We start from the raw sequence: 24,654 nt of genomic DNA on the forward strand, positions 1-24,654 counted from the left end.
ACACTGCTTTGTGGATAAACATTTTGACACAAATCCCAGGATAATATGGAAGTGATGTGGTTATTTGGATATATATTGAACAAAAATACAAACACAACATGTAAAGTGTTGGTCATGTTTCATGAGCTGAAATAAAAATATCCCAGAAATGTTCCATATGTGCAAAAAGTGTATTTCTCTCAAATTGTGTGCACAAATTTGTTTACATCCCTGTTAGTGAGCATTTTTCCTTTACCAAGATAATCCATCCACCTGACAGGTGTGGCATATCAAGAACTTTAAACAGCATGATCATTACACAGGTGCATCTTGTGCTGGGGACAATAAAAGGCTCCTCTAAAATGTGCTGTTTTGAAACAACACAATGCCAGAGATGTCTCAAGTTTTGAGGGAGCGTGCAATTGGTATGCTGACTGCAATAATGTCCACCAGAGCTGTTGCCAGAAAATGTTATGTTAATTTCTCTACCATAAGCCGTCTCCAACATTGTTTTAGAGAATTTGGCAGTATGTCCAACCGGCCTCACAACTGCAGACCACGTGTAAATGAGCCAGTCCAGGACCTCCACATCCGGCTTCTTCACCTGTGGGATTGTTTAGGACCAGCCACCCGACACAGCTGATGAAACTGGGTTTACACAACCAAAGAATTTCTGCACAAACTGTCAGAAACCGTATCTGGGAAGCTCATCTGCGTGCTCGTCGTCCTCACCAGGGTCTTGACCTGACTGCAGTTCAACATCGTAACCGTCTTCAGTGGGCAAATGCTCACCTTCGATGGCAACTGGCATGCTGGAGAAGTGTGCTCTTCACGGATGAATCCCGGTTTCAACTGTACCGGACAGATAGTGTCGTGTGGGTGAGCGGTTTGCTGATGTCAACTTTGTGAACAGAGTGCCCGATGGTGGCGGTGGGGTTATGGTATGGGCAGGCTTAAGCTAAGGACAATGAACACAATTTTATCGATGGCAATTTGAATGCACAGAGATACCATGACGAGATCCTGAGGCCCATTGTCATGCCATTCATCCACCGCCATCACCTCATGTTTCAGCATGATAACGCACATCCCCATGTCACAAGGATATGTGCACAATTCCTGGAAGCTGAAAATGTCCCAGTTCTTTCAAGTTCAGCATACTCACCAGACATGTCACCCATTGAGCATGTGTGGGATGCTCTGGATCTACGTGTATGACAGTGTGTTCCAGGTCCCGTCAATATCCAGCAACTTTGCACAGCCATTAAAGAGGAGTGGGACAACATTCCACAGGCCACAATCAGCAGCATGATTAATTCTATGCGAAGGAGATGTGTCACACTACATGAGGAAAATTGTGGTCACACCAAATACTGACTGGTTTTCTGATCCCAGCTCCTACCCTTTTTTTAAGGTATACGTGACCAACAGATACATATCTCTATTCCCAGTCATATGAATCCATAGATTAGGGCCAAATTAATTAATTTAAATTGACTGATTTCCTTATATGAACTTTAATTCAGTAGAATCTTACAAATTGTTACATGTTGCATTTCTATTTTTGCTCAGTATATTTATTACACAGCTTGTTAGTTATTTCAAAACATGATCAGTAGAATTTCCTCTTGAAGGATAAGAAAAGATTAAACCAACTAACCAATCTATCAATCTTACCTTGGGCTCAGGATTGCCAGTCATGGTCTTGAGCAGCTGGTGGAGGTGGGGCCAGTTGCCTTGAGAGTACCAGCCAGGCTTGTCCAGGGATGGCAGCCCTTCGCTCTCCTCCACATCATTCACTACAGCCAGGAAAAAGACAACAACAACCACAAAGTCACCACACAGATCGACTACACCGTTTAGCGACATGAACATACACAACCACACCGCTTAGCACACAACCACAACACCTCTCTACCTATCCACCACATAACTCAACACTGGGCCCACAAGCAAATGTGACACATTTCAGGAAACTAGGCGTATGTCGCTTGTCACTACTTCACAGGAGAGGCATTTGAACGTAAACTTTTTTTTAAATCAAAACGCATTTTTTGGGGGGCAGAAATGCATTCTGGAATATTTAATGTGCCTTAACAACAAATGTGTATGCCATCTGTAAATATGAATAAAATGGTGAAATTACAAGCCTAGTTGGTTTAGCCACGGAAAAAGGCAGTAACCTTTCCACTAGCTATGATTAGCTGAGATATTGGATGGGTTGGACATGCCGAGAGATTCGTTCGGATTTGTCTACCATGTAGCACACTTCTGTCTATAACATGAGCTGGTCAGTATGTGTAGGTAATCTTTTCTAACAGAGATTTTTTTAAAGATATAATGTAGAACTGCAAAAGTGTTGTTCTCCACTTTCTGGAGGACTGAGTTTTGAATACAGTGGAATGCCCGGTGGAATTAGAGTACGATAGCTAAGGAGATGGAGAAAATTCTGTTGTTTGATTGCAAATATGCAGAGGGAGTTGAAAAAAGAACACACAGAAGGCTGTTGTATAAAACACCTGTATCCAGATTACATCTTCAAACTAAGGGGAACCATGGCATCCGTGACCGATAGGGAGAAGCGTCCATCCATGCATATGGGTAGGATAGTCTAGCTAGCTACATTTTCAGATGTTATAATGTTTCTAATTTGGGCAGAAAGTAGTTTAAACTTCAAGTTAAAGCGTACGGTTAGCTGGCTGGCTCGCTAGCCATGATCGGTAGTGTATGATCGGTGTAGTAATATTATTCATATCTCAGAGCCATTTGCATTGCTAGTTATAGCCTAATGTTAGCCATCTATCACTGAACCTGGTTGCCTAGCTGGCTACCTGCAGATTAATGCAAGGTAGTAACATTAGGAGTTGGGATTATGGTTCTTTGTTTAGCTAGCTAGCTACATGCCTAAACAAAATACTCTACTATGTAAGTAACCATTTCACTACACCTTCTGTATCCTGTGCATGTGACAAATTCACTTTGATTTTATTTGATATAGTATGTGTTTACCAGAGACGGTAATGAGACCTGCACCAAAGTCAAATTAGGATATAACGTTAGGCCAATGAGACAGTGTCTACATTCTAAGATTTCTTTGGTAGAGTTTATTTTCCTGTAACAATGAAGACTTTGTCAAGCTATATGATATGGTCATTATTTGAACTGGCTAGCCAGCTAACTTAACATTAGATTGCTAGCTAACAAGCTAGAAACTAACCAAAACATTGTTTAGAAAGTAGCTTTTAGTTGCCTGGTTTGCTTGATTGACATATCCTAAATTCATTTTTAAAATGGGTGGATTTATTGACTATTTTGGACCACGAGGCCGCTGATGTCATGCAGCCTGTACTTTTTGTGTTTAGTACATGGCCTCACATGTGAATCCTTAAAGAGATGGCTGGGGCTAAGGCGTAAGAGAGTGTGTACGATGCTAAATGGGTGTAGACTAAGATGAGCTCTCGAGTAGGTTTACCAAAATATTCAAGGGCCATTTTCTCAAAAGTGAGGTTACAAGTTTATCAACTTTCAAAGCAGAATTACTTTCCAATTGTTCCTCAACTGTAGTGTATGATATACCATTTTCTAGCTCAGTCTTTACTTTTCCAATGTAAAAAACACTATTTCAAATTTTGCTACATAAGACCGAATTGAGCCAGTCGGTAAAAAATATGGATTCTAACAAATATGGATACTATCATATACATCACTTGTGAGGGATAAAAGTAACTAATTTAAAATAGATTTTTCACAGGTGCCTAATTGGAGCTACTGTACTTCCATGAGTATGTTTCCTAAACAGATATAGTGCACTACATTTGAACAGGGCATACAGGGCATATATGGCTCTATGTAGGGAATATGGTGCCATTTGGGACACAACCATGTAGGCTCGTCTGCTTCCTCCTTTTTCAGGCACTCACTCACAGAAGTCACACATTATACAGGAAAGTGTGTCAATGACCTCATGGAAGCATTTACAGTTCATAAATAACACCCAATGATCTTTCCAAACTTCAGGAACAACGTGGTTTATCTCTTAATGCTCAACAACAGCCAAGTACTTTTCACTAAGAGAAAAGGTCTATCTATCTATATAGTCATTCCTGGTTGACTAAATATAACTGTATAAACTTTGTTATTCATATTGTGTTTCATCTTCAAAGTCCTTGTGCCTGGCTTAACTGATTGGTGCTTAAGACCAGCAGCAGGAAAAACTCTACTTTCATTTGTTAAAACGACAGCCCTGGACAAAGTCGGCTGCAGGTTAAAATCAAATCAAACTATTTGTCACATGCGCTGAATATAATAAATTTAAACTTTACCGTGAAATGCTTACTTACAAGCCCTTAACCAACAGCGCAGTTCAAGAAGAAGAAACTATTTATTTTAGTCTACTTGGTAAATATTAACACTATATACTGGGGCCACCGGAACCGAGTGTGCGGGGGCACAGGCTAGTTGAGGTAATCTGTATATGTAACAAACAAACAGCGAGTAGCAGCAGTGTACAAAGGGGGGGGGGGGCAGTGTATATTGTCCGGTGGCAATTTAAAAATGTTCAGCAGTCTTATGGCTTGGGGGTAGAAGCTGTTAAGGAGCCTTTTGGTCCTAGACTTGGCGCTCCGGTACCCCTTGCCTTTTCCTGTAGTCCACGATCAGCTCCTATGTCTTGCTCACATTGAGGGAGAGGCAGTTGTCCTGGCACCACACTGCCAGGTCTCTGACCTCCTCCCTGTAGGCTATCTCATCGTTGTCGGTGATCAGGCCTATCAGTGTTGTGTCGTCAGCAAACTTAATGAGGGTGTTGGAATCGTGTTTGGCTACGCAGTCGTGGGTGAACAGGGAATATAGGAGGGGACTAAATACACACACCCTTGAGGGGCCCCAGTGTTAAGGATAAGCTTAGCAGACGTTGATCTGTTGGGGCGGTATGCGAACTGGAGTGGATCTAGGGTGTCCGTTAGGATGCTGTTGATGTGAGCCATGACCAGCCTTTCAAAGCACTTCATGGCTACCGACGTGAGTGCCACAGGGTGGTAATCATTTAGGCAGGTTACCTTGGGCACAGGGTGGTCATGATGGTGGTCTGCTTGAAACATGTAGGTATTACAGACTCGGTCAGGGAGAGGTTGAAAATGTCAGTGAAGACCCTTTACAGTTGGTCCGCGCGTGCTTTGAGTGCACGTCCTGGTAATCCGTCTGGCCCAGCAGCTTTGTGAATGTTGACCTGTTTAAAGGTTTTGTTCACATCGACTACCAAGAGCGTTATCACACAGTCATCTAGAACAGCTGGTGCTCTCGTGCATGCTTCAGTGTTGCTTGCCTCGAAGCTAGCATAAAAGGCATTAAGCTCATCTGGTAGGCTCGCGTCACTGGGCAGCTGGTGTCTGGGTTTCCCTTTGTAGTCCGTAATAGTTTTCAAGCCCTGCCACATCTGACGAGCGGCAGAGCAGGATTCAATCTTAATCCTGTATTGACGCTTTGCTTGTTTGATGGTTCGTCTGAGGGTATAGCGGGTTTTCCTATAAACGTCCGGGATTAGTCTCCCGCTCCTTGAAAGCGGCAGCTCTAGTCTTTAGCTTTATGCAGATGTTGCCTGTAATCCATGGCTTCTGGTTGGGATATGTACTTACAGTCACTGTGGGGACAACGTCATCGATGCACTTATTGATGAAGCCAATGACTGAGGTGGTGTATTCCTCAATGCCATTGGATGAATCCCGGAACATATTCCAGTCGGTGCTAGCAAAACAGTTCTATTAGCATAGCATCCGCGTCATCTGACCACTTCCATATTGAGCAATTCACTGGTACTTCCTGCTTTAGTTTTTTCTTGTAAGCAGGAATCAGGAGGATAGAATTATGGTTTGATTTGCCAAATGGAGGGCGGGGGAGAGCTGTATGCATCTCTGTGTGTGGAGTAAAGGTGGTCTAGGATATTTTCTCCCTGGATGCACATGTGATATGCTGGTAAAAATGTGGTAACACTGATTTAAGTTTGTCTGCATTAAAGTCCCAGGCCACTAGGAGCCCCGCTTCTGGGTGAGCATTTTCTTCTTTGCTTATGGCCTGATAGAGTTGGTTGAGAGCGGTCTTAGTGCCAGCTTTGTTTTGTGGCGGTAAATAGACGGCTATGAATAATACAGATGAGAACTCTTGGTAGATAGTGTGTTCTACAGCTTATCATAAGGTACTCTACCTCGAGACTTCTTTAATATTAGACATCACGCAGCAGCTGGTATTGACAAAAAGACACACACACACCCACATCTCGTCTTACCAGAGGTAGCGTCTCTGTTCTGCCGGTGTATGGAAAATCCCGCTAGCTCCATATTGTCCGTATCTTCGTTCAGCCACGTCTCGGTGAAACATAAAATATTACAGTTTTTAATGTCCCGTTGGTAGGATAATCGTAGGTCATCAATTTTATTTTCCAATGATTGCACATTAGCAAGAAGAATGGAAGGCAGTGGGAGTTTACTCGCTAGCCTCCGGATTCTCAAAAGAATGCCGACCTGCGGCCCCATTTCCGGCATCTTTTATTCACGCAAAAGGAGTGGATCTTGGCCTGTTCCAGTGAAAGCAGGATATACTTCTCCTCGGATTCGTTAAAGGAAAAAGTTTCTTCCAGTCCAAGGTAGAGGTCGACCGATTAATCGGAATGGCCGATTAATTAGGGCCGATTTCAAGTTTTCATAACAATCTGTAATCTGCATTTTTGGACACCGATTGTGGCCGATTACATTGCACTCCACGAGGAGACTGCGTGGCAGGCTGACTACCTGTTATGTGAGTGCAGCAAGAAGCCAAGGTGAGTTGCTAGCTAGCATTAAACTTAACTTATAAAAAACAATCAATCTTAACATAATCACTAGATAACTACACATGGTTGATGACATTACTAGTTTATCTAGCTTGTCCTGCGTTGCATATAATCGATGCGGTGGCTGTTAATTTATTATCGAATCACAGCCTACTTTGCCAAACGAGTGATGATTTAACAAGCGCATTCATGAAAAAACACTGTCGTTGCACCAATGTGTACCTAACCATAAACATCAATACACAAGTATTTATTTTTAAACATGCATATTTAGTTAATATTGCCTGCTAACATGAATTTCTTTTAACTAGGGAAATTGTGTCACTTCTCTTGCGTTCCGTGCAAGCAGAGTCAAAGTATATGCAGCAGTTTGGGCCACCTGGCTCATTGCGAACTGTGTGAAGACCATTTCTTCCTAACAAAGACCGTAATTAATTTGCCAGAATTGTACATAATTATGACATAACATTGAAGGTTGTGCAATGTAACAGGAAAATTTAGACTTAGGGATGCCACCCGTTAGATAAAATACGGAACGGTTCCGTATTTCACTGACAGAATAACCTTTTTTTTTTTTCCGAAATGATAGTTTCCGGATTTGACCATATTAATGACCAAAGGTTCGTATTTCTGTGTGTTATTAATGTTATAATTAAGTCTATGATTTGATATTTGATAGAGTAGTCTCACTGAGAAGTGTAGGCAGCAGCAGGATCGTAAGCATTCATTCAAACAACACTTTCGTGCATTTGCCAGCAGCTCTTCGCTGTGCTTCAAGCTGTTTATGACTTCAACTCCCGAGATTAGGCTGGTGTAACCGATGTGAATTGGCTAGCTAGTTAGTGGGGTACGCGCTACTAGCGTTTCAATCGGTGATGTCACTCGCTCTGAGACCTTGAAGTAGTTGTTCCCCTTGCTCTGCAAGGGCCACAGCCTTTGTGGAGCGATGGGTAATGATGCTTCGAGGGTGGCTGTTGTCGATGTGTCCCTGGTTAGGGGCAAGGAGAGGGACGGAAGCTATTCTGTTACACTGGCAATACTATAGTGCCTTTAAGAACATCCAATAATCAAAAGGTATTTGAAATACAAATGGTAGAGCGAGAAATAGTCCTATAATTCCTATAATAACTACAACCTAAAACTTCTTACCTGGGAATATTGAAGACAAGAATCCACCAGCTTTAAAAGGAACCACCAGCTTTCATATGTTCTCATGTTCTGAGCAAGGAACTTAAACGTTAGCTGTCTTACATGGCACTTTCACTTTCTTCTCCAACACTTTGTTTTTGCATTATTTAAAACAAATTGAACATGTTTCATTATTTATTTGAGGCTAAATTGATTTTATTGATGTATTATATTAAGTTAAAATAAAATAGTTAATTTAGTATTGTTGTAATTGTCATTATTACAAATAAATAAATATATACGCCGATTAGTCGGTATCGGCTTTTTTTGGTTCTCCAATAACCAGTATCGGTATTGCCGTTGAAAAATCATAACTGGTCAACCTCTAGTCCACGGTGAGTAATAGCTTTTCTGATGTACAGAAGTTATTTTCGTTCATAAGATACAGTAGCAGCAACATTATGTACACAATAAGTAAAAAAAATATTTACACAAAACGCAAAAAAATAACAAATAGCACAATTGGTTGGGAGAATGTAAAACGTCAGCCATGTTCTTCGGCGCCATCTTTTAGACACTGTTGTTGATACGTTCAATGTGATATAAATACTGTGGCAGAAGATAGAAAGCAGAGACTTGGGGGTGCGGACTCTCGCGCGCACACACAAACGCGCGCACACACACACAGCTGTGAGGACGTACGGACCTTGACAGAAGATGGAATGAGAAGTATGTGGTCTCTGGAAGACCACAACTGAGCACAAAAACACAACACATTTCTATCTCTGAGCCCCCCTCCAGATTAGAATGTGAAATCCGGTGGCATTTTCACTGTAACCAAAGTGAGGCTGTATGCACAAGGCAAATATTTAGAGAGACCTGGCCTGGCTGACATCCTTTGGGCAAATAACCGCTGAAGGAAGGTCATGTTTAATACGAGACTGGGAGGAGTCTGACACCAGCAGCCAAAGTAAAGAATCCATTTCTAAAATCTCTTAGTTGAATACAGTACCTGGCAGGAACTGGGCTCTTCTTAAGGAGTAGATCATGTTATTGTGTCCTTTATAAGACTAGAGCCCATTGCCCTACAGTATGTGTCCCAGTCCATCAACTTGAAGCTCATGTTGAAAAAAATCTAAAATGGGGTTTTACATTTTTTCGGGAGGTACAGAATTAGTGAGCTTTTGAATTATCAATGGACATAAAACTGCACACACAAAACTGTTGTGGTGACATGATAGCAACCTGCTGACAGTCAACTAGCTTAGCTTTGAGCTGTACTTGTCAGCTCTTTATGTGATCAACTTGACAGGCAAATACAGCAACACCATTGGAACATAATAACTGAGGCAAAATAAGTGACAGTGATGCTGTAATAAGATCTCTCCCAGTATCTCTGCTACATTATGGAATACGATCTCTCCCAGTATCTCTGCTACATTATGGAATAAGATCTCTCCCAGTATCTCTGCTACATTATGGAATAAGATCTCTCCCAGTATCTCTGCTACATTATGGAATACGATCTCTCCCAGTATCTCTGCTACATTATGGAATAAGATCTCTCCCAGTATCTCTGCTACATTATGGAATAAGATCTCTCCCAGTATCTCTGCTACATTATGGAATAAGATCTCTCCCAGTATCTCTGCTACATTATGGAATAAGATCTCTCCCAGTATCTCTGCTACATTATGGAATAAGATCTCTCCCAGTATCTCTGCTACATTATGGAATACGATCTCTCCCAGTATCTCTGCTACATTATGGAATACGATCTCTCCCAGTATCTCTGCTACATTATGGAATACGATCTCTCCCAGTATCTCTGCTACATTATGGAATACGATCTCTCCCAGTATCTCTGCTACATTATGGAATACGATCTCTCCCAATATCTCTGCTACATTATGGAATAAGATCTCTCCCAGTATCTCTACTACATTATGGAATACGATCTCTCCCAGTATCTCTGCTACATTATGGAATACAATCTCTCCCAGTATCTCTGCTACATTATGGAATAAGATCTCTCCCAGTATCTCTGCTACATTATGGAATACGATCTCTCCCAATATCTCTGCTACATTATGGAATAAGATCTCTCCCAGTATCTCTGCTACATTATGGAATAAGATCTCTCCCAGTATCTCTGCTACATTATGGAATACAATCTCTCCCAGTATCTCTGCTACATTATGGAATACGATCTCTCCCAGTATCTCTGCTACATTATGGAATACAATCTCTCCCAGTATCTCTGCTACATTATGGAATAAGATCTCTCCCAGTATCTCTGCTACATTATGGGATACGATCTCTCCCAGTATCTCTGCTACATTATGGAATACGATCTCGCCCAGTATCTCTGCTACATTATAGAATAATATCTCTCCCAGTATCTCTGCTACATTATGGAATAAGATCTCTCCCAATATCTCTGCTATAGTATGGAATAGCAGCAGCCACTGACTGAGGCTATATCTGCCAACGTGGCGAGGGCTGGAGGAGGTATGAATATTTGAGTGACTGGGTCATTGTGTTACATACATACCGCATCCATTCCTGGCAGGAACGCAGTCCAGATGGGGGAGCATACCAGAGTTTGTGTACACCTTTAGGAACCGACCGTGATTAAATATCAGCTGCCTGAGCAGGAAAACTACGATCACGTGTGGATAACAGATCAAATTAGAAATACTGATAGCTAATATGAACCTAGTTTAAACCCTACTATGTCTGCAAGTAGAGGTGGTGTGATGGTCACCACCTGTCTTGATGCTAGTTTATCTTACTGGTTTCAGAAGAGATTTGATTTGACGTCTGGGTTTTATCTTCTGGAAGACAACTCCACAAGTAGTGCTTTTCTCATCCTAAAAAAAGGAAATAATTTGCAGTAACCACCATCAAGAGATTCCACTAGGCTATAAAGTCCACAGCCCAGTAATGCTCTTTATGATGTCGGCAGAGAGCTGATCTACAGTGTTTACTGTTGGTGGAGTGTACTGTACGTAGGGTACTGATGGTTTTCTGGGAAGTGGGATCCTGTATGGCCAGGCAGACATACATACAGACAGGCAAGCAGGTACTCACCCAGGGTCCTGAAGGGCCTCTGTTGGGGCACCAGTGAGAAGAACCCAGGCTTCAAGGCGTTGGTGATGATGATGTCAAACAGCTCCTCCCAGTCCTTCCTGCAACAGCCAATGAGAAACAAACCCCTGATTATTAAAATACATCAGCAAATACTGTGAGATTAAAACCTGGCCGCTATCCAACTGGATTTGTGTTGCACACAAAAACTCTTACTTGAACTAAACATTGGCGATTTGATGAAAAACATGAACCATAAACAGTGTATTTATGAAAAGAGCATGAGGACAATGTTAAGGAACCTCTTAAGGATCGGCCCCTTAAAAAAAAAAAAAATGTGCGCCTAAAATGACATACCCAAATCGAACTGCCTTTAGCTCAGGACCAGAAGCAAGGATATGCATATTTTTTTGATACCATTTGAAAGGAAACACTTGACGTTTGTGGAATTGTGAAATGCATGTAGGACAATATAACACATTAGATCTGGTAAAAGATGATACAAAGAAAAAAAGTGTTTTTTTGTACCATCATCTTTGCAATGCAAGAGAAGGGCAATCATGTATTATTCCAGCTCAGGCACAATTGAGATTTTGGCCACTAGATGGCAGCAGTGTATGTGCAATGTTTTAGACTGATCCAATGAACCATTGCATTTCTGTTCAAAATATTGTATCAAGACTGCCCAAATGTGGCTAATTGGTTAAATAATAACTATTAATAAAATTCATAACTGTGCACTCTCCTCAAACAATAGCCTGGTATTATTTCACTATAATAGCTACTGTAAATTGGACAGTGCAGTTAATCTAACTTCTCTAGGGTAGGGGGCAGCATTCAGAATTTTGGATGAAAAGCATGCCCAAATTAAGGAACACTTTTTTTGTTGAGAAAAACAAACTCAGGCCAAAAAAGACATACAACAGCCAAAAAAGACACACACATACACTTATTAACACTGGCTTAGTGTTAGCATCACGCTCCAAGCACTAGCAGACATTCAGACCAGGGTTGCATCCTGTCTCCAGGAGTTTACCTGGACCTCCTCTCTGCTGACTTGGCTAGAGCTGACTGGGATTACACTATGAGAGAGAGACCTCTCACTGCAGCCCTACGTGGACAGGTACAGTACTTACCCCGAGTGGAGGCCCAGGATCATCCAGAGCACTGCCTTTTGATATAAAACTCACAATTCTAAAGCTAGGTCATAGGCATGCAGGACCTCATCTGTCTCAGAGTCATACACCCTGGCAGCTTCATTAAATAGTACCCGCAAAACATCCATCTCAATGTCAATAGTGAAGAGACGTGATGCTGGCCTTCTTGGCAGATTTGCAAAGAAAAAAGAAAAAAGCCATACCTCCGACTGGCCAATAAAAATAAAATATTAAGATGGGAAAAAGAACACAGACACTGGACAGAGGAACTCTGCCTAGAAGGTCGGCATCCCAGAGTAGCCTCTTCACTGTTGACGTTGAGACTGGTGTTTTGTGGGTACTATTTAATGAAGCTGCCAGTTGAGGACTTGTGGGGTGTCTGTTTCTCAAACCAGACACTAATGTACTTGTCCTCATGCTCAGTTGTGCACTGGGGCCTCCCACTCCTCTTTCTATTCTGGTTTGCGCTGTTCTGTGAAGGGAGTAGTACACAGCGTTGTAAAGTTTGTACTGTACACAGAGCTGTACTCTTCAGTTTCTTGGCAATTTCTCGCATGGAATAGCCTTCATTTCTCAGAACAAGAATAGATTGACGAGTTTCAGTAGAAAGTACTTTGTTTCTGGCCATTTTGAGCCTGTAATCGAACCCACAAATACTGATGCTCCAGATACTCAACTAGTCTAAAGAAGACCAGTTTTAACGCTTCTTTAATCGTTAACATAAAATGTTTTTCTAATGCTCAATTAGCCTTTTAAAATGATAAACTTAGATTAGCTAACGCAACCATTGGAACACAGGAGTGATGGTTGCGGATAATGGGCCTATGTACATCTACAGTGCCTTGCGAAAGTTTTCGGCCCCCTTGAACTTTGCGACCTTTTGCCACATTTCAGGCTTCAAACATAAAGATATAAAACTGTATTTTTTTGTGAAGAATCAACAACAAGTGGGATTTTTTGATTTGTTAAAAAAGTTTGAAATATCCAATAAATGTCGTTCCACTTCATGATTGTGTCCCACTTGTTGTTGATTCTTCACAAAAAAATACAGTTTTATATCTTTATGTTTGAAGCCTGAAATGTGGCAAAAGGTCGCAAAGTTCAAGGGGGCCGAATACTTTCGCAAGGCACTGTATGTAGATATTCCATTCAAAATCAGCCGTTTCCAGCTATAATAGTCATTTACAACATTAACAATGTCTACACTGTATTTCTGATCAATTTTATGGTATTTTAATGGACAAATAATGTGCTTTTCTTTCAAAAACAAGGACATTTCTAAGTGACCCCCGTATGCACTACCCTCTGTAGTGCCTTGCGGTCGGAGGCCGAGCAATTGCCATACCAGGCAGTGATGCAACCATGCTCTCGATGTTGCAGCTGTAAAACCTTTTGAGGATCTCAGGACCCATGCCAATTTTTTTAGTTTTAGTTTCCTGTGGGGGAATAGGCTTTGTTGTGCCCTCTTCACGACTGTCTTGGTGTGTTTGGACCATTCTAGTTTGTTGTTGATGTGGACACCAAATAACTTGAAGCTCTCAACCTGCTCCATTACACCCCCGTCGATGAGAATGGGGGCGTGCTCGGTCCTCCTTTTCCTGTAGTCCACAATCATCTCCTTAGTCTTGGTTACGTTGAGGGAATGGTTGTTATTTTGGCACCACCCGGACAGGTCTACCTGGTTAAATAAAGGTGAAATAAAAAAATCAAATAAAAAGGTTTCTGACCTCCTCCCTATAGGCTGTCTCGTCATTGTGGGTGATCAGGCCTACCACTGTGTGTCATTTGCAAACTTAATGATGGTGTTGGAGTCGTGCCTGGCCATGCAGTCGTGGGTGAACAGCGAGTACAGGAGGGGACTGAGCACGCACCCCTGAGGGGCCCCCGTGTTGAGGATCAGTGTGGCGGATGTGTTGCTACCTACCCTCACCACCTGGGGGCTGCCCGTCAGTAAGTCCAGGATCCAGTTGCAGAGGTAGGTGTTTGGTCCCAGGTTCCTAAGCTTAGTAATGAGCTTTGAGGGTACTATGGTGTTGAACGCTGAGATGGAGTCAATGAATAGCATTCTCGCATAGGTGTTCCTTTTGTCCAGGTAGGAAAGGGCAGTGTGGAGTGCAATAGAGATTGCATCATCTGTGGATCTGTTTGGGGGGTGGGTTGGAGTGGGTCTAGGGTTTCTGGGATAATGGTGTTGATGTGAGCCATTACCAGCCTTTCAAAGCACTTCATGGCTACGGACGTGAGTGCTACGGGTCTGTAGTCATTTAGGCAGGTTGCCTTTGTGTTCTTGGGCACAGGGACTATGGTGGTCTGCTTGAAACATGTTGGTATAACAGACTCAATCAGGGACATGTTGAAAATGTCAGTGAAGATACCTGCCAGTTGGTCAGCACATGCCCGGAGCACACATCCTGGTAATTCATCTGGCCCCACAGCCTTGTGTATGTTGACCTGTTTAAAGGTCTTACTCACGTCGGCTACGGAGAGTGTGATCACACAGTCATCCGGAACAGCTGATGCTCTCATGGATGACTCAGTGTTGCTTGTCTCGAAGAGAGCATAGAAGTGATTTAGCTGGTCTGGTAGGCTCGTGTCACTGGGCAGCTCGCGGCTGTGCTTCCCTTTGTAGTCTGTAATAGTTTGCAAGCCCTGCCACATAAGACGAGCGTCGGAGCCGGTGAAGTATGATTCAATTTTAGCCCTGTATTGACGCTTTGCCTGTTTGATAGTCCATCGCAGGGCATAGCAGGATTTATTGTAATCTTCCGGGTTAGAGTCCCGCACCTTGAAAGCGGCAGCTCTACCCTTTAGCTCAGTGCGAATGTTGCCTGTAATCCATGGCTTCTGGTTGGGGTATGTACGTACAGTCACTGTGGGGACGACATCCTTGATGCACTTATATGCACGCACCACTTCTGTTTTTAAGATATATATTTTTAAACAAGTTATTTTTTTCCATTTCACTTCACCAATTTGGACTATTTTGCATTTGTCCATTACATGAAATCCAAATAAAAATACATGTAAATTACAGGTTGTAATGCAACAAAATAGGAAAAAGGCCAAGGGGAATGACTAATTTGCAAGGCACTGTACCTTTATTATTCCCCGCAAACCCTACCACCCCTCCCCCAATTGGAGTAAACTAATAAACCATAACACTTAGGCTTCTACCTTCAGTTTATACATATTATACACATTTTAAAGACACAATCTATTTCACAATAGTTACAGTGGGGAGAACAAGTATTTGATACACTGCCAATTTTGCAGGTTTTCTTACTTACAAAGCATGTAGAGGTCTGTAATTTTTATCATAGGTACACTTCAACTGTGAGAGACGGAATCTAAAACAAAAATCAAGAAAATCACATTGTATGATTTTTAAGTAATTAATTAGCATTTTATTGCATGACATAAGTATTTGATCACCTACCAACCAGTAAGAATTCCAGCTCTCACAGACCTGTTCGTTTTTCTTTAAGAATACTTTAGTATTGCCAGTGTAACAGTATAACTTCCGTCCCTCTCCTCGCCCCTACCTGGGCTCGAACCAGGAACACATCGACAACAGCCACCCTCGAAGCAGCGTTACCCATAGTTCCACAAAAGCCGTGGCCCTTGCAGAGCAAGGGGAACAACCACTCCAAGTCTCAGAGCGAGTGAAGTTTGAAACGCTATTAGCGCGCACCCCGCTAACTAGCTAGCCATTTCACATCAGTTACACCAGCCTAATCTCGGGAGTTGATAGGCTTGAAGTCATAAACAGCTCAATGCTTGAAGCACAGCGACGAGCTGCTGGCAAAACGCAGGAAAGTGCTGTTTGAATGAATGCTTACGAGCCTGCTGGTGCCTACCATCGCTCAGTCAGACTGCTCTATCAAATCATAGACTTAATTATAACATAATAACACACAGAAATACGAGCCTTAGGTCATTAATATGGTCGAATCCGGAAACTATCATCTCGAAAATAAGACCGTATAAGACCGGGTGGCATCCATAAATCTAAATATTCCTGTTACATTGCACAACCTTCAATGTTATGTCATAATTACGTAAAATTATGACATTAGGCGGCCCAAACTGTAATATTTGTTGTATTATTTGTTCTGTCTTTTCAAGTGGATTAAACTGAAATTGCAACCAACTTTCTTAGGCTTGTTTAAAAAAATAACGATATTTGAGATTATTTTGTTTTCAAATAACTGAAAGTGAGCAGTTGTTATCTGAATAAAGGGTAAAAGGCCATTCTTGAACACGGGGTGAGACATTCTTACTAATTTACCAGTATAACTAGTATACTAGTATTTAACTTTTTTATGACTGATGCCTTTAGTGAGGGGTCTTAAGCTTTAATATTTAATCATTTCTGCCCTCCAAATTCATATTTGTTATATAAATAGGCACTTTAAATTTGCCTGGCTTACCATTCAAAATAATTTTGAATATTTTTTGCTCATATAATTTAACAGTCTGATGGCCTTGAGATAGCAGCTGTCTCTCGGTCCCAGCTTTGATGCACCTGTACTGACCTCGCCTTCTGGATGATAGCAGGGTGAACAGGCAGTGGCTCGGGTGGTTGTTGTCCTTGATGATTTATTTGGCTTTCCTGTGACATCTGGTGCTCTAGGTCTCCTGGAGGGCAGGTAGTTTGCCCCTGGTGATGCGTTGTGCAGACCGCACCACCCTCTGGAGAGCCTTGCGGTTGAGGGAGGTGCAGTTGCTGTACCAGGCGGTGATACAGCCCGACAGGGTACTCTCAATTGTGCATCTGTAAAAGTTTGTGAGTGTTTTAGGCGACAAGCAAAATTTCTTCAGCCTCCTGAGGTTGAAGAGGCGCTGTTGCACCTTCTTCATCATGCTGTGTGGGAGGACCATTTCAGTTTGTCCGTGATGTGTATGCAGAGGAACTTAAAACTTCCCACCTTCTCCGCAACTGTCCCGTCAATGTGGATGGGGGTTGGGTGCTACCTCTGCTGTTTCCTGAAGTCCACGATCATATCCTTTGTTTTGTTGACGTTGAGTAAGAGGTTATAAAGAGGTTATATATTGGAGGACCAAAACAAGCCGATACCGATTAATCGCCTGATTTTTATATATATGTAATAATGACAATTACAACAATACCGAATGAACACTTTTATTTGAACTTAATATAATACATCAACATAATCAATTTAGTCTCAAATAAATAATGAAACATGTTCAATTTGGTTTAAATAATGCAAAACCAAAGTGTTGGAGAAGTAAAAGAGCAATATTTCCCATGTAAGAAAGCTAACGTTTAAGTTCCTTGCTCAGAACATATGAATGCTGGTGGTTCCTTTTAACTTGATTCTTCAATATTCCGAGGTAAGAAGATTTAGGTTGTAGTTATTATAGGAATTGTAGGACTATTTCTCTATACCATTTGTATTTCATTTACCTTTCACTATTGGATGTTCTTATAGGCACTATAGTATTGCCAGCCTAATCTCGGGAGTTGATAGGCTTGAAGTCATAAACAGTACAATGCTTGAAGCACAGCGACGAGCTGGTGGCAAAACGCACGAAAGTGCTGTTTGAATGAATGCTTACGAGCCTGCTGCTGCCTACCACTGCTCAGTCAGACTGCTCTATCAAATATGAAATCATAATAACACACAGAAATGCGAGCCTTAGATTGTTAATACGGTCAAATCCGGAAACTATCATTTAGAAAACAAAACGTTTATTATTTCAGTGAAATACGGAACCATTCCGTATTTTATCTAACGGGTGGCATCCCTAAGTCTAATTACTGCTGTAACATTGCACAACCTTCAATGTTATGTCATAATTATGTAAAATTCTGGCAAATGAATTATGGTCTTTGTTAGGAAGCCCAAACTGTTGCATATACCCAGACTCTGCTTGCACAGAACGCAAGAGAAGTGACACAATTTCCCTAGTTAAAAGAAATTCATGTTAGCAGGCAATATTAACTAAATATGCAGATTTAAAAATAAATACATGTGTATTAATGTTTAGAAAGGCATTGATGTTTATGGTTAGGTACACATTGGTGCAACGACAGTGCGTTTTTTCATGAATGCGCTTGTTAAATCATCACCCGTTTGGCGAAGTAGGCTGTGATTCAATGATAAATTAACAGGCACCGCATCGATTATATACGACACAGGACAAGCTAGATAAACTAGTAATATCATCAACCATATGTAGTTAACTAGTGATTATGAAGACTGATTGTTTTTTATTAGATAAGTTTAATGTGTCCAAAAATGCAGATTACCGATTGTTATGAAAACTTGAAATCGGCCCTAATTAAATCGGCCATTCCAATTAATCGGTCAACCTCTAGTCGAGACCCAGGGTCTCGAGCTTAATGACGAGTTTGGAGGGTACTTTAGTGTTAAATGCTGAGCTCTAGTCAATGAACATAATTCTTACATAGGTATTCCTCTTGTCCAGATGGGTTAGGGCAGTGTGCAGTGTGATTGCGATTGCATCGTCAGTAGACCTATTGGGGCGGTAAGGAAATTGGAGTGGGTCTAGGGTGTCAGGTAGGGTGGAGGTGATTGACTAGTCTCTCAAAGCACTTCATGATGACAGAAGTGAGTACAACAGGGCAGTAGTCATTTAGTTCAGTTACCTTAGCTTTCTTGGGAACAGGAACAATGGTGGCCATCTTGAAGCATGTGGGGACAGAAGACTGGGATAGGGATTCATTGAATATGTCCGTAAACACACCAACCAGCTGGTCTGTGCATGCTCTGAAGACACGGCTATTAATGCTGTCTGGGCAGGCAGCCTTGCAAGGATTAACACGTTTGAATGTTTTACTCATGTTGGTCACGGAGAAGGAGAGCCCACAGGCTTTGGTAGCGGGCCATGTCAGTGGCACTGTATTATCCTCAAAGTGAGCAAAGAAGTTGTTTAAATTGTCTGGGAGCAGGACGTTGATGTCCACGACGGGGCTGGTTTTCTTTTTTGTAATCCGTGATTGACTGTAGACCCTGCCACATACGTCTCGTGTTTGAGCAGTTGAATTGCGACTCTACTTTCTCTCTATACTGACGCTTTGCTTGTTTGATTTCCTTGCGAAAGGAATAGCTGCACTGTTTGTATTCGGTTATGTTTCCAGTTGCCTTGCCATGATTAAAGGCGGTGGTTCGCTCTTTCAGTTTTGCTTGAATGCTGCCATCAATCCACAGTTTCTGGTTAGGAAAGGTTTTAATAGTCACAGTGGGTACTACATCTCCGATGCACTTGCTAATAAACTCGCTCACCGAGTCAGCGTATACATCAATGTTATCGTCTGAGGCTATCCAGAACATATCCCAGTCCACGTGATCGAAGCAATCTTGAAGCGTGGTCAGCCCAGAGTTGGATAGACCTGAGCACTGGCGTTTCCTGTTTTAGTTTCTGTCTATAAGCTGGGAGCAACACAATGGAGTCATGGTCAGATTTGCCGAAGGCAGGGCGGGGGAGGGCTTTGTATGCATCGCAGAAGTTAGAATAACAATGATCCAGAATGCTACCAGCTCGTGTCATGCATTCGATATGCTGATGGAAGTCTTGTTCTCAGGTTAGCTTTGTTAAAATCCAATACAATAGATGCAGCCTCAGGATGTATGGTTATACATGGCTGTGATTATAATTGAAGAGAATTCTCTTGGAAGATAATGCAGTCGGCATTTGATTGTAAGGTTATCTAGGTCAGGTGAACAAAAGGTCTTGAGTTCCTGTATGTTGTTGTTATTACACCATGAGTCGTTAATCATAAAGGCATACACCCCCGCCTTTCTTACCAGAGAGATGTTTGTTTCTGTCGGCATGATGCATGACTAAACCGGGTGGCTGTACTGACTCTGACAACATATCCCGAGTGAACCATGTTTCCGTGAAACAGAGAACGTTACAATCTCTGATGTCTCTCTGGAAGGCAACTCGTGCCCTAACTTCATCCACCTTGTTTTCTAGAGATTGGACATTGGTGGGTAATATGCTCGGAAGTGGTGGATGGTGTGCTAGCCTTGTGAGTCTGACCATTAGGTCACTCCGTCTGCCTCTCCTGCGGTGACCGCGTTGTTTTGGGTCGGCCTCTGGGATAAGATCCCATGTCCAGGGTGGAGGTCCGAACAAAGGATCCGCTTCGGGAAAGACGTATTCCTGGTTGTAATGTTGGTAAGTTGACATCGCTTTTATATCCAATAGTTCTTCCCTGCTGTATGTAATAAGACAAGATTTTCTGGGATAACAATGTAAGAAATAATACTTAAAAACAAATAACTGCATAGTTTCCAAAGGACCTGAAGCGAGGCGACCATCTCTGTCAGCGACATTACTCCTCTTGACAGTTTAAAACTTTCTGAGATGTAACCATGATTTACTATTTTACACCTAAGGTTACTTACTATACATAACTTTAACCCATTTTACAAGAGATTCTCCAAAGTGGAAATATTCTAGACATTTATATGTAAACTCCAGTTGTACTTTATCAAAAGCCTTTTCAAAGTCAGCCATGAAAACCAGGCCTGGTTTCCACGATATTTCATAGTATTCTATTGTTTCCAGTACTTGTCTTATATTAATCGCCAATGTATCGTCCATGTAAAAAACCTGTCTGATTAGGATGTATAATATCTGACAATACCTTTTCAATTCTATGCACCAAGAATTTAGCTAGAAATTTGCATCACAACGCTGAAGTGTAAGAGGCCTCCAGTTGTCTTTTTTTAAATGGACTGGATCTTTATATATACAACACTTGGATCCTGTTTCAGTAATAATGAAATCAGACCTTCTTGTTGCGTGTCTGATAATCTACTGTTTAAAACATGCTAATAATGGTCCTCTGAGTATATAAAAAAAAGTTTGGTACACTTTCACTGGTATGACATAATGACCTGTAATTTCCCCAGACTTAAAGGCTTTAATTGCATCAGAAAGTTCCTCCTCTGTAATTTGGCCTTTGCATGAGTCTTTCTGTAGATGTAAATGTTTCATTATTAATAGGACAAAAATCCATACAATTAGCTTCAGTTAGTGGAGATGGAGGAGACTGAAATTAGAACTTTACTTCCTCTTTCAAAATATTGTCCGGTGAATCATGCGTGACTCCATCATTTGTAACAAGTTTCAATTAAATGTTTTGGTAGTATTTCTATGTTGAAGATTGAAAAATAATTTTCAACAATGTAGAAAATAGTAAAAATAAAGAAAAACCCTTGAATGAGTAGGTGTGTCCAAACTTTTAACATGTACTGTACACAAGTTTTAGAACACCTAATCATTCAAAGGTTTTTCTTTATTTTTACTATTTTCTACATTGAAGAATAATAGTAAAGACATTAAAACTATGTAATAACACATATGGAATCATGTAGTAACCACAAAAGTGTTAAATCAAAATAGATTTCATATTTGAGATGCTTCGAACAGCCACCATTTGCCTCGATGACAGCTTTGCATTCAGCAGTTGGCATTCTCTCAACCAGCTTAATGAGGTAGTCACCTGGAATGCATTTCAAATAACAGGTGTGCCTTCAAAGTTAATTTGTGGAATTTCTTTCCTCCTTAATGCGTTTGAGCCAATCAGTTGTGTTGTGACAATGTAGGGGGGTATACAGAAGATGGTCTTTTGACAAATAGGGCTAAGTCCATATTATGGCAAGAACAACCCATCATTACTTTAATACATGTAGGTCAGTCAATAAGGAAGAACCTTGAAAGTTTAAGTGCAGTTTAAGTGCAGTCGCAAAAACCATCAAGTGCTGTGAAGAAACTGGCTCTCATGAGGACTACCACAGGAATGGAAGACCCAGAGTTACTTCTGCTACAGAGGATAAGTTCATTAGAGTTACCAGCCTCAGAAATTGCATCCCAAATAATGATGTGATCTGTGATTTATTTAAAATTCAAGGCACACTAAACCAGCATGGTTACCGCAGCATTCTGCAGCGATACGCCATCCCATCTGGTTTTGGCTTAGTGGGGCTATCATTTGTTTTTTAACAGGAAAATAACCTAACACACCTACAGGCTATGTAAGGGCTATTTTACAAAGGAGAGTGATGGAGTGCTGCATCAGATGACCTGGCCTCCACAATCCTCCGACCTCAACCAAATTGAGATGGTTTGGGATGAGTCGGGCGGGGAGTGAAGGAAAAGCAGCCGACAAGTGCTCAGCATATTTGGGAACTCTTTCAAGACTGTTGGAGAAGCATTCCAGGTGATGCTGGTTGAGAGAATGCCAAGTGTGTGCAAAGCTGTCATCAAGGCAAATGGTGGCTATTTGAAGAATCTCAAATATATTTTTATTTGATTAACACTTTTTTGGTAAACACATGTTTCCATGTGTGTTATTTCAGTTTTGATGTCTTCACTATTACTCTACAATGTGGAAAATAGTAAAAATAAAGAAAAACCCTTGAATGAGTAGGTGTCCAAACTTTTGACTGGTACCGTGTACACACACACACACTATGGAATATAGCTCTCTTTCACTGCTCCTTAATTTTGGAAGAAATTAATTTGTTCTACTATTGTCTTTCTCTTTGAGTCAACTACTCACCACATGTTATGTACTGCAGTGCTTTCAGTACTATATTCATTCTCTGATCCTTTGATTGGGTGGACAGCATGTTAGTTAATGCCGCAAGAGCTCTGATAGGTTGGAGGACGTCCTCCGGAAGTTGTCATAATTACTATGTAAGTCTATGGAGGGGGGTAAGAACCATGAGCCTCCTAGGTTTTATATTGAAGTCAATGTACACAGTGGATGACACAAGCTAGCTGTCCTTTGGCTACACCACTGTGCTACCCTACAGTGCTGCTGGGGCTACTGTAGACCTTCATTGCAAAACAGTATGTTTTAATCATTTGGTAAAGTGAATATATTTAGCTTTATCTAAAAAGGATATCTTTTTAAATGTTTCAAAATTTAAAAAAATCTGAAATTCACTGAGGAGGATGGTCCACCCTATCCGCCTCTGAGGAGCCTCCACTGGTGAAAATCCACATTCTACAGACTTAGGAGCTAGTCAAATATATTCCTGACATAGCATTATAGATACATCCAATTCTAGCCAGCAAAAAGTATTACAGGGAGGTCTAAAAATACCAGTCGGAGCAAACATATACTCACCGTCCAGTTTATTGGGTACACCCATCTAGTACAGGGTCAGACCACCCTTTGCCTCCAGCCAAAAAACAGCCAGAATTCTTCGGGGCATGGATTTTACAAGGTGTTGGAAACCTTTGTTGCTCAATTGGTATCAAGGGATCTAACGTGTGACAGGAAAACATTCCCCACACCAGTACACCACCGCCACTAGTCTGTACCATTGACACCAGGCAGGATGAGGCCATGGACTGCTAACGCCAAATCCTGACTCTGCCATCAGCATGATGCAACAGCATTTGTCGGGCAAGGCAACGTTTTTCCGCTCCTCAATTGTCCAGTGTTGGTGATTGAGTGCCCAATGGAGCGGCTTCTTCAATTTAGTGTATGGGGTGTTGTAACTAATAAACTGGCCGGTGAGTGTATAAACTAATACACTCGCCGGTGAGTGTATAAATGAAGCCGTATTGTAGACTGTTGTGGTTTCATCTTGCTGTGTCCAACGGCAGGAGAGGCCAGGAGACACCTAGCTACACTTGGCACGTAGGGGCCTGTCTGGTATCCCTGGTCTTGTTGTGCGACTTCTGACAGCTCTCTGTCCCTGGTCCACAGCCTACATGGGCTTTAAAAAGAGGTCACATTATTTCTTCCCAAAAGAAACCAAAGTCAGATCACAAAGGGGCATTCTTCACTGGGGAGTGTCTATGCATTAGAGAGGTGTTGAAATGCATATTGTCTATAGACTCCAGACTGGAACTAATCTGAGTTTCTTGTGGAGCCAAATGTTGTCTCACACAGGAGGTTCACATGCAGGCCAACCCGTACAGCAGAACAAAGCAAAGCTTATCCCTGAGCCACCACACGGCAAGACACAGCCTGCACTATTTCCTGGCTTCAGTTATCTGTGGGGAAAGCCTGGGCCGCAGAGGTCCCTGAAGACCTAGCAGGCATCCAGAACAAACGGTTCATTTTCAGCCCCTCTCCCCTAAGTCTGACTGTCCATCATAACGGCCAGCTACACTAGCAGAGTGGGACAGAAGAATAGATTATCTGGATGTGTGATTGGTTACTTACCAGATGAGCATCAAACGTTACTGTAGCTAGGCTATGGCATTGGTTGGATTAAAACTCACGACCAAGTTCTCCACTGTGAAGTAATACTGGTGATGTGTGATTGTTTAGATCATGTGCAGAGACACTTCACGAAGGCATTCTATTAAACACACTTTGCCACCAGCAAGACCAGCCACAGCACCAGTCCGCAAGACTTCCCCTTGCTGCCTGACCGAACGTGTAAGAGGTTTTAGGCTAGAATAATAACCCTAGACCACATAGTGTACACTGGGGGGGGGGGGGGGGGGGGGGGG

General features: G+C 41.8%; 1 protein-coding gene across 1 annotated transcript in view; it reads right to left on the reverse strand.

The window, feature by feature from the left end:
- Nucleotides 1-24,654, reverse strand: part of LOC110529517 (5'-nucleotidase domain-containing protein 1) — a 79,299-nt gene that overhangs the window by 13,440 nt on the left and 41,205 nt on the right. The window contains exons 8-9 of the mRNA XM_021611761.2: nt 11,024-11,121; nt 1,657-1,778 (exon numbers count right to left, since the gene is read on the reverse strand). Of these exons, the coding sequence (XP_021467436.2) occupies nt 1,657-1,778; nt 11,024-11,121 (220 nt within the window). The remainder of the gene's footprint in view (nt 1-1,656; nt 1,779-11,023; nt 11,122-24,654) is intronic.

Source organism: Oncorhynchus mykiss, chromosome 8, assembly GCF_013265735.2.
Source record: "Oncorhynchus mykiss isolate Arlee chromosome 8, USDA_OmykA_1.1, whole genome shotgun sequence".
In the NCBI taxonomy this organism is placed as follows: Eukaryota; Metazoa; Chordata; class Actinopteri; order Salmoniformes; family Salmonidae; genus Oncorhynchus; species Oncorhynchus mykiss.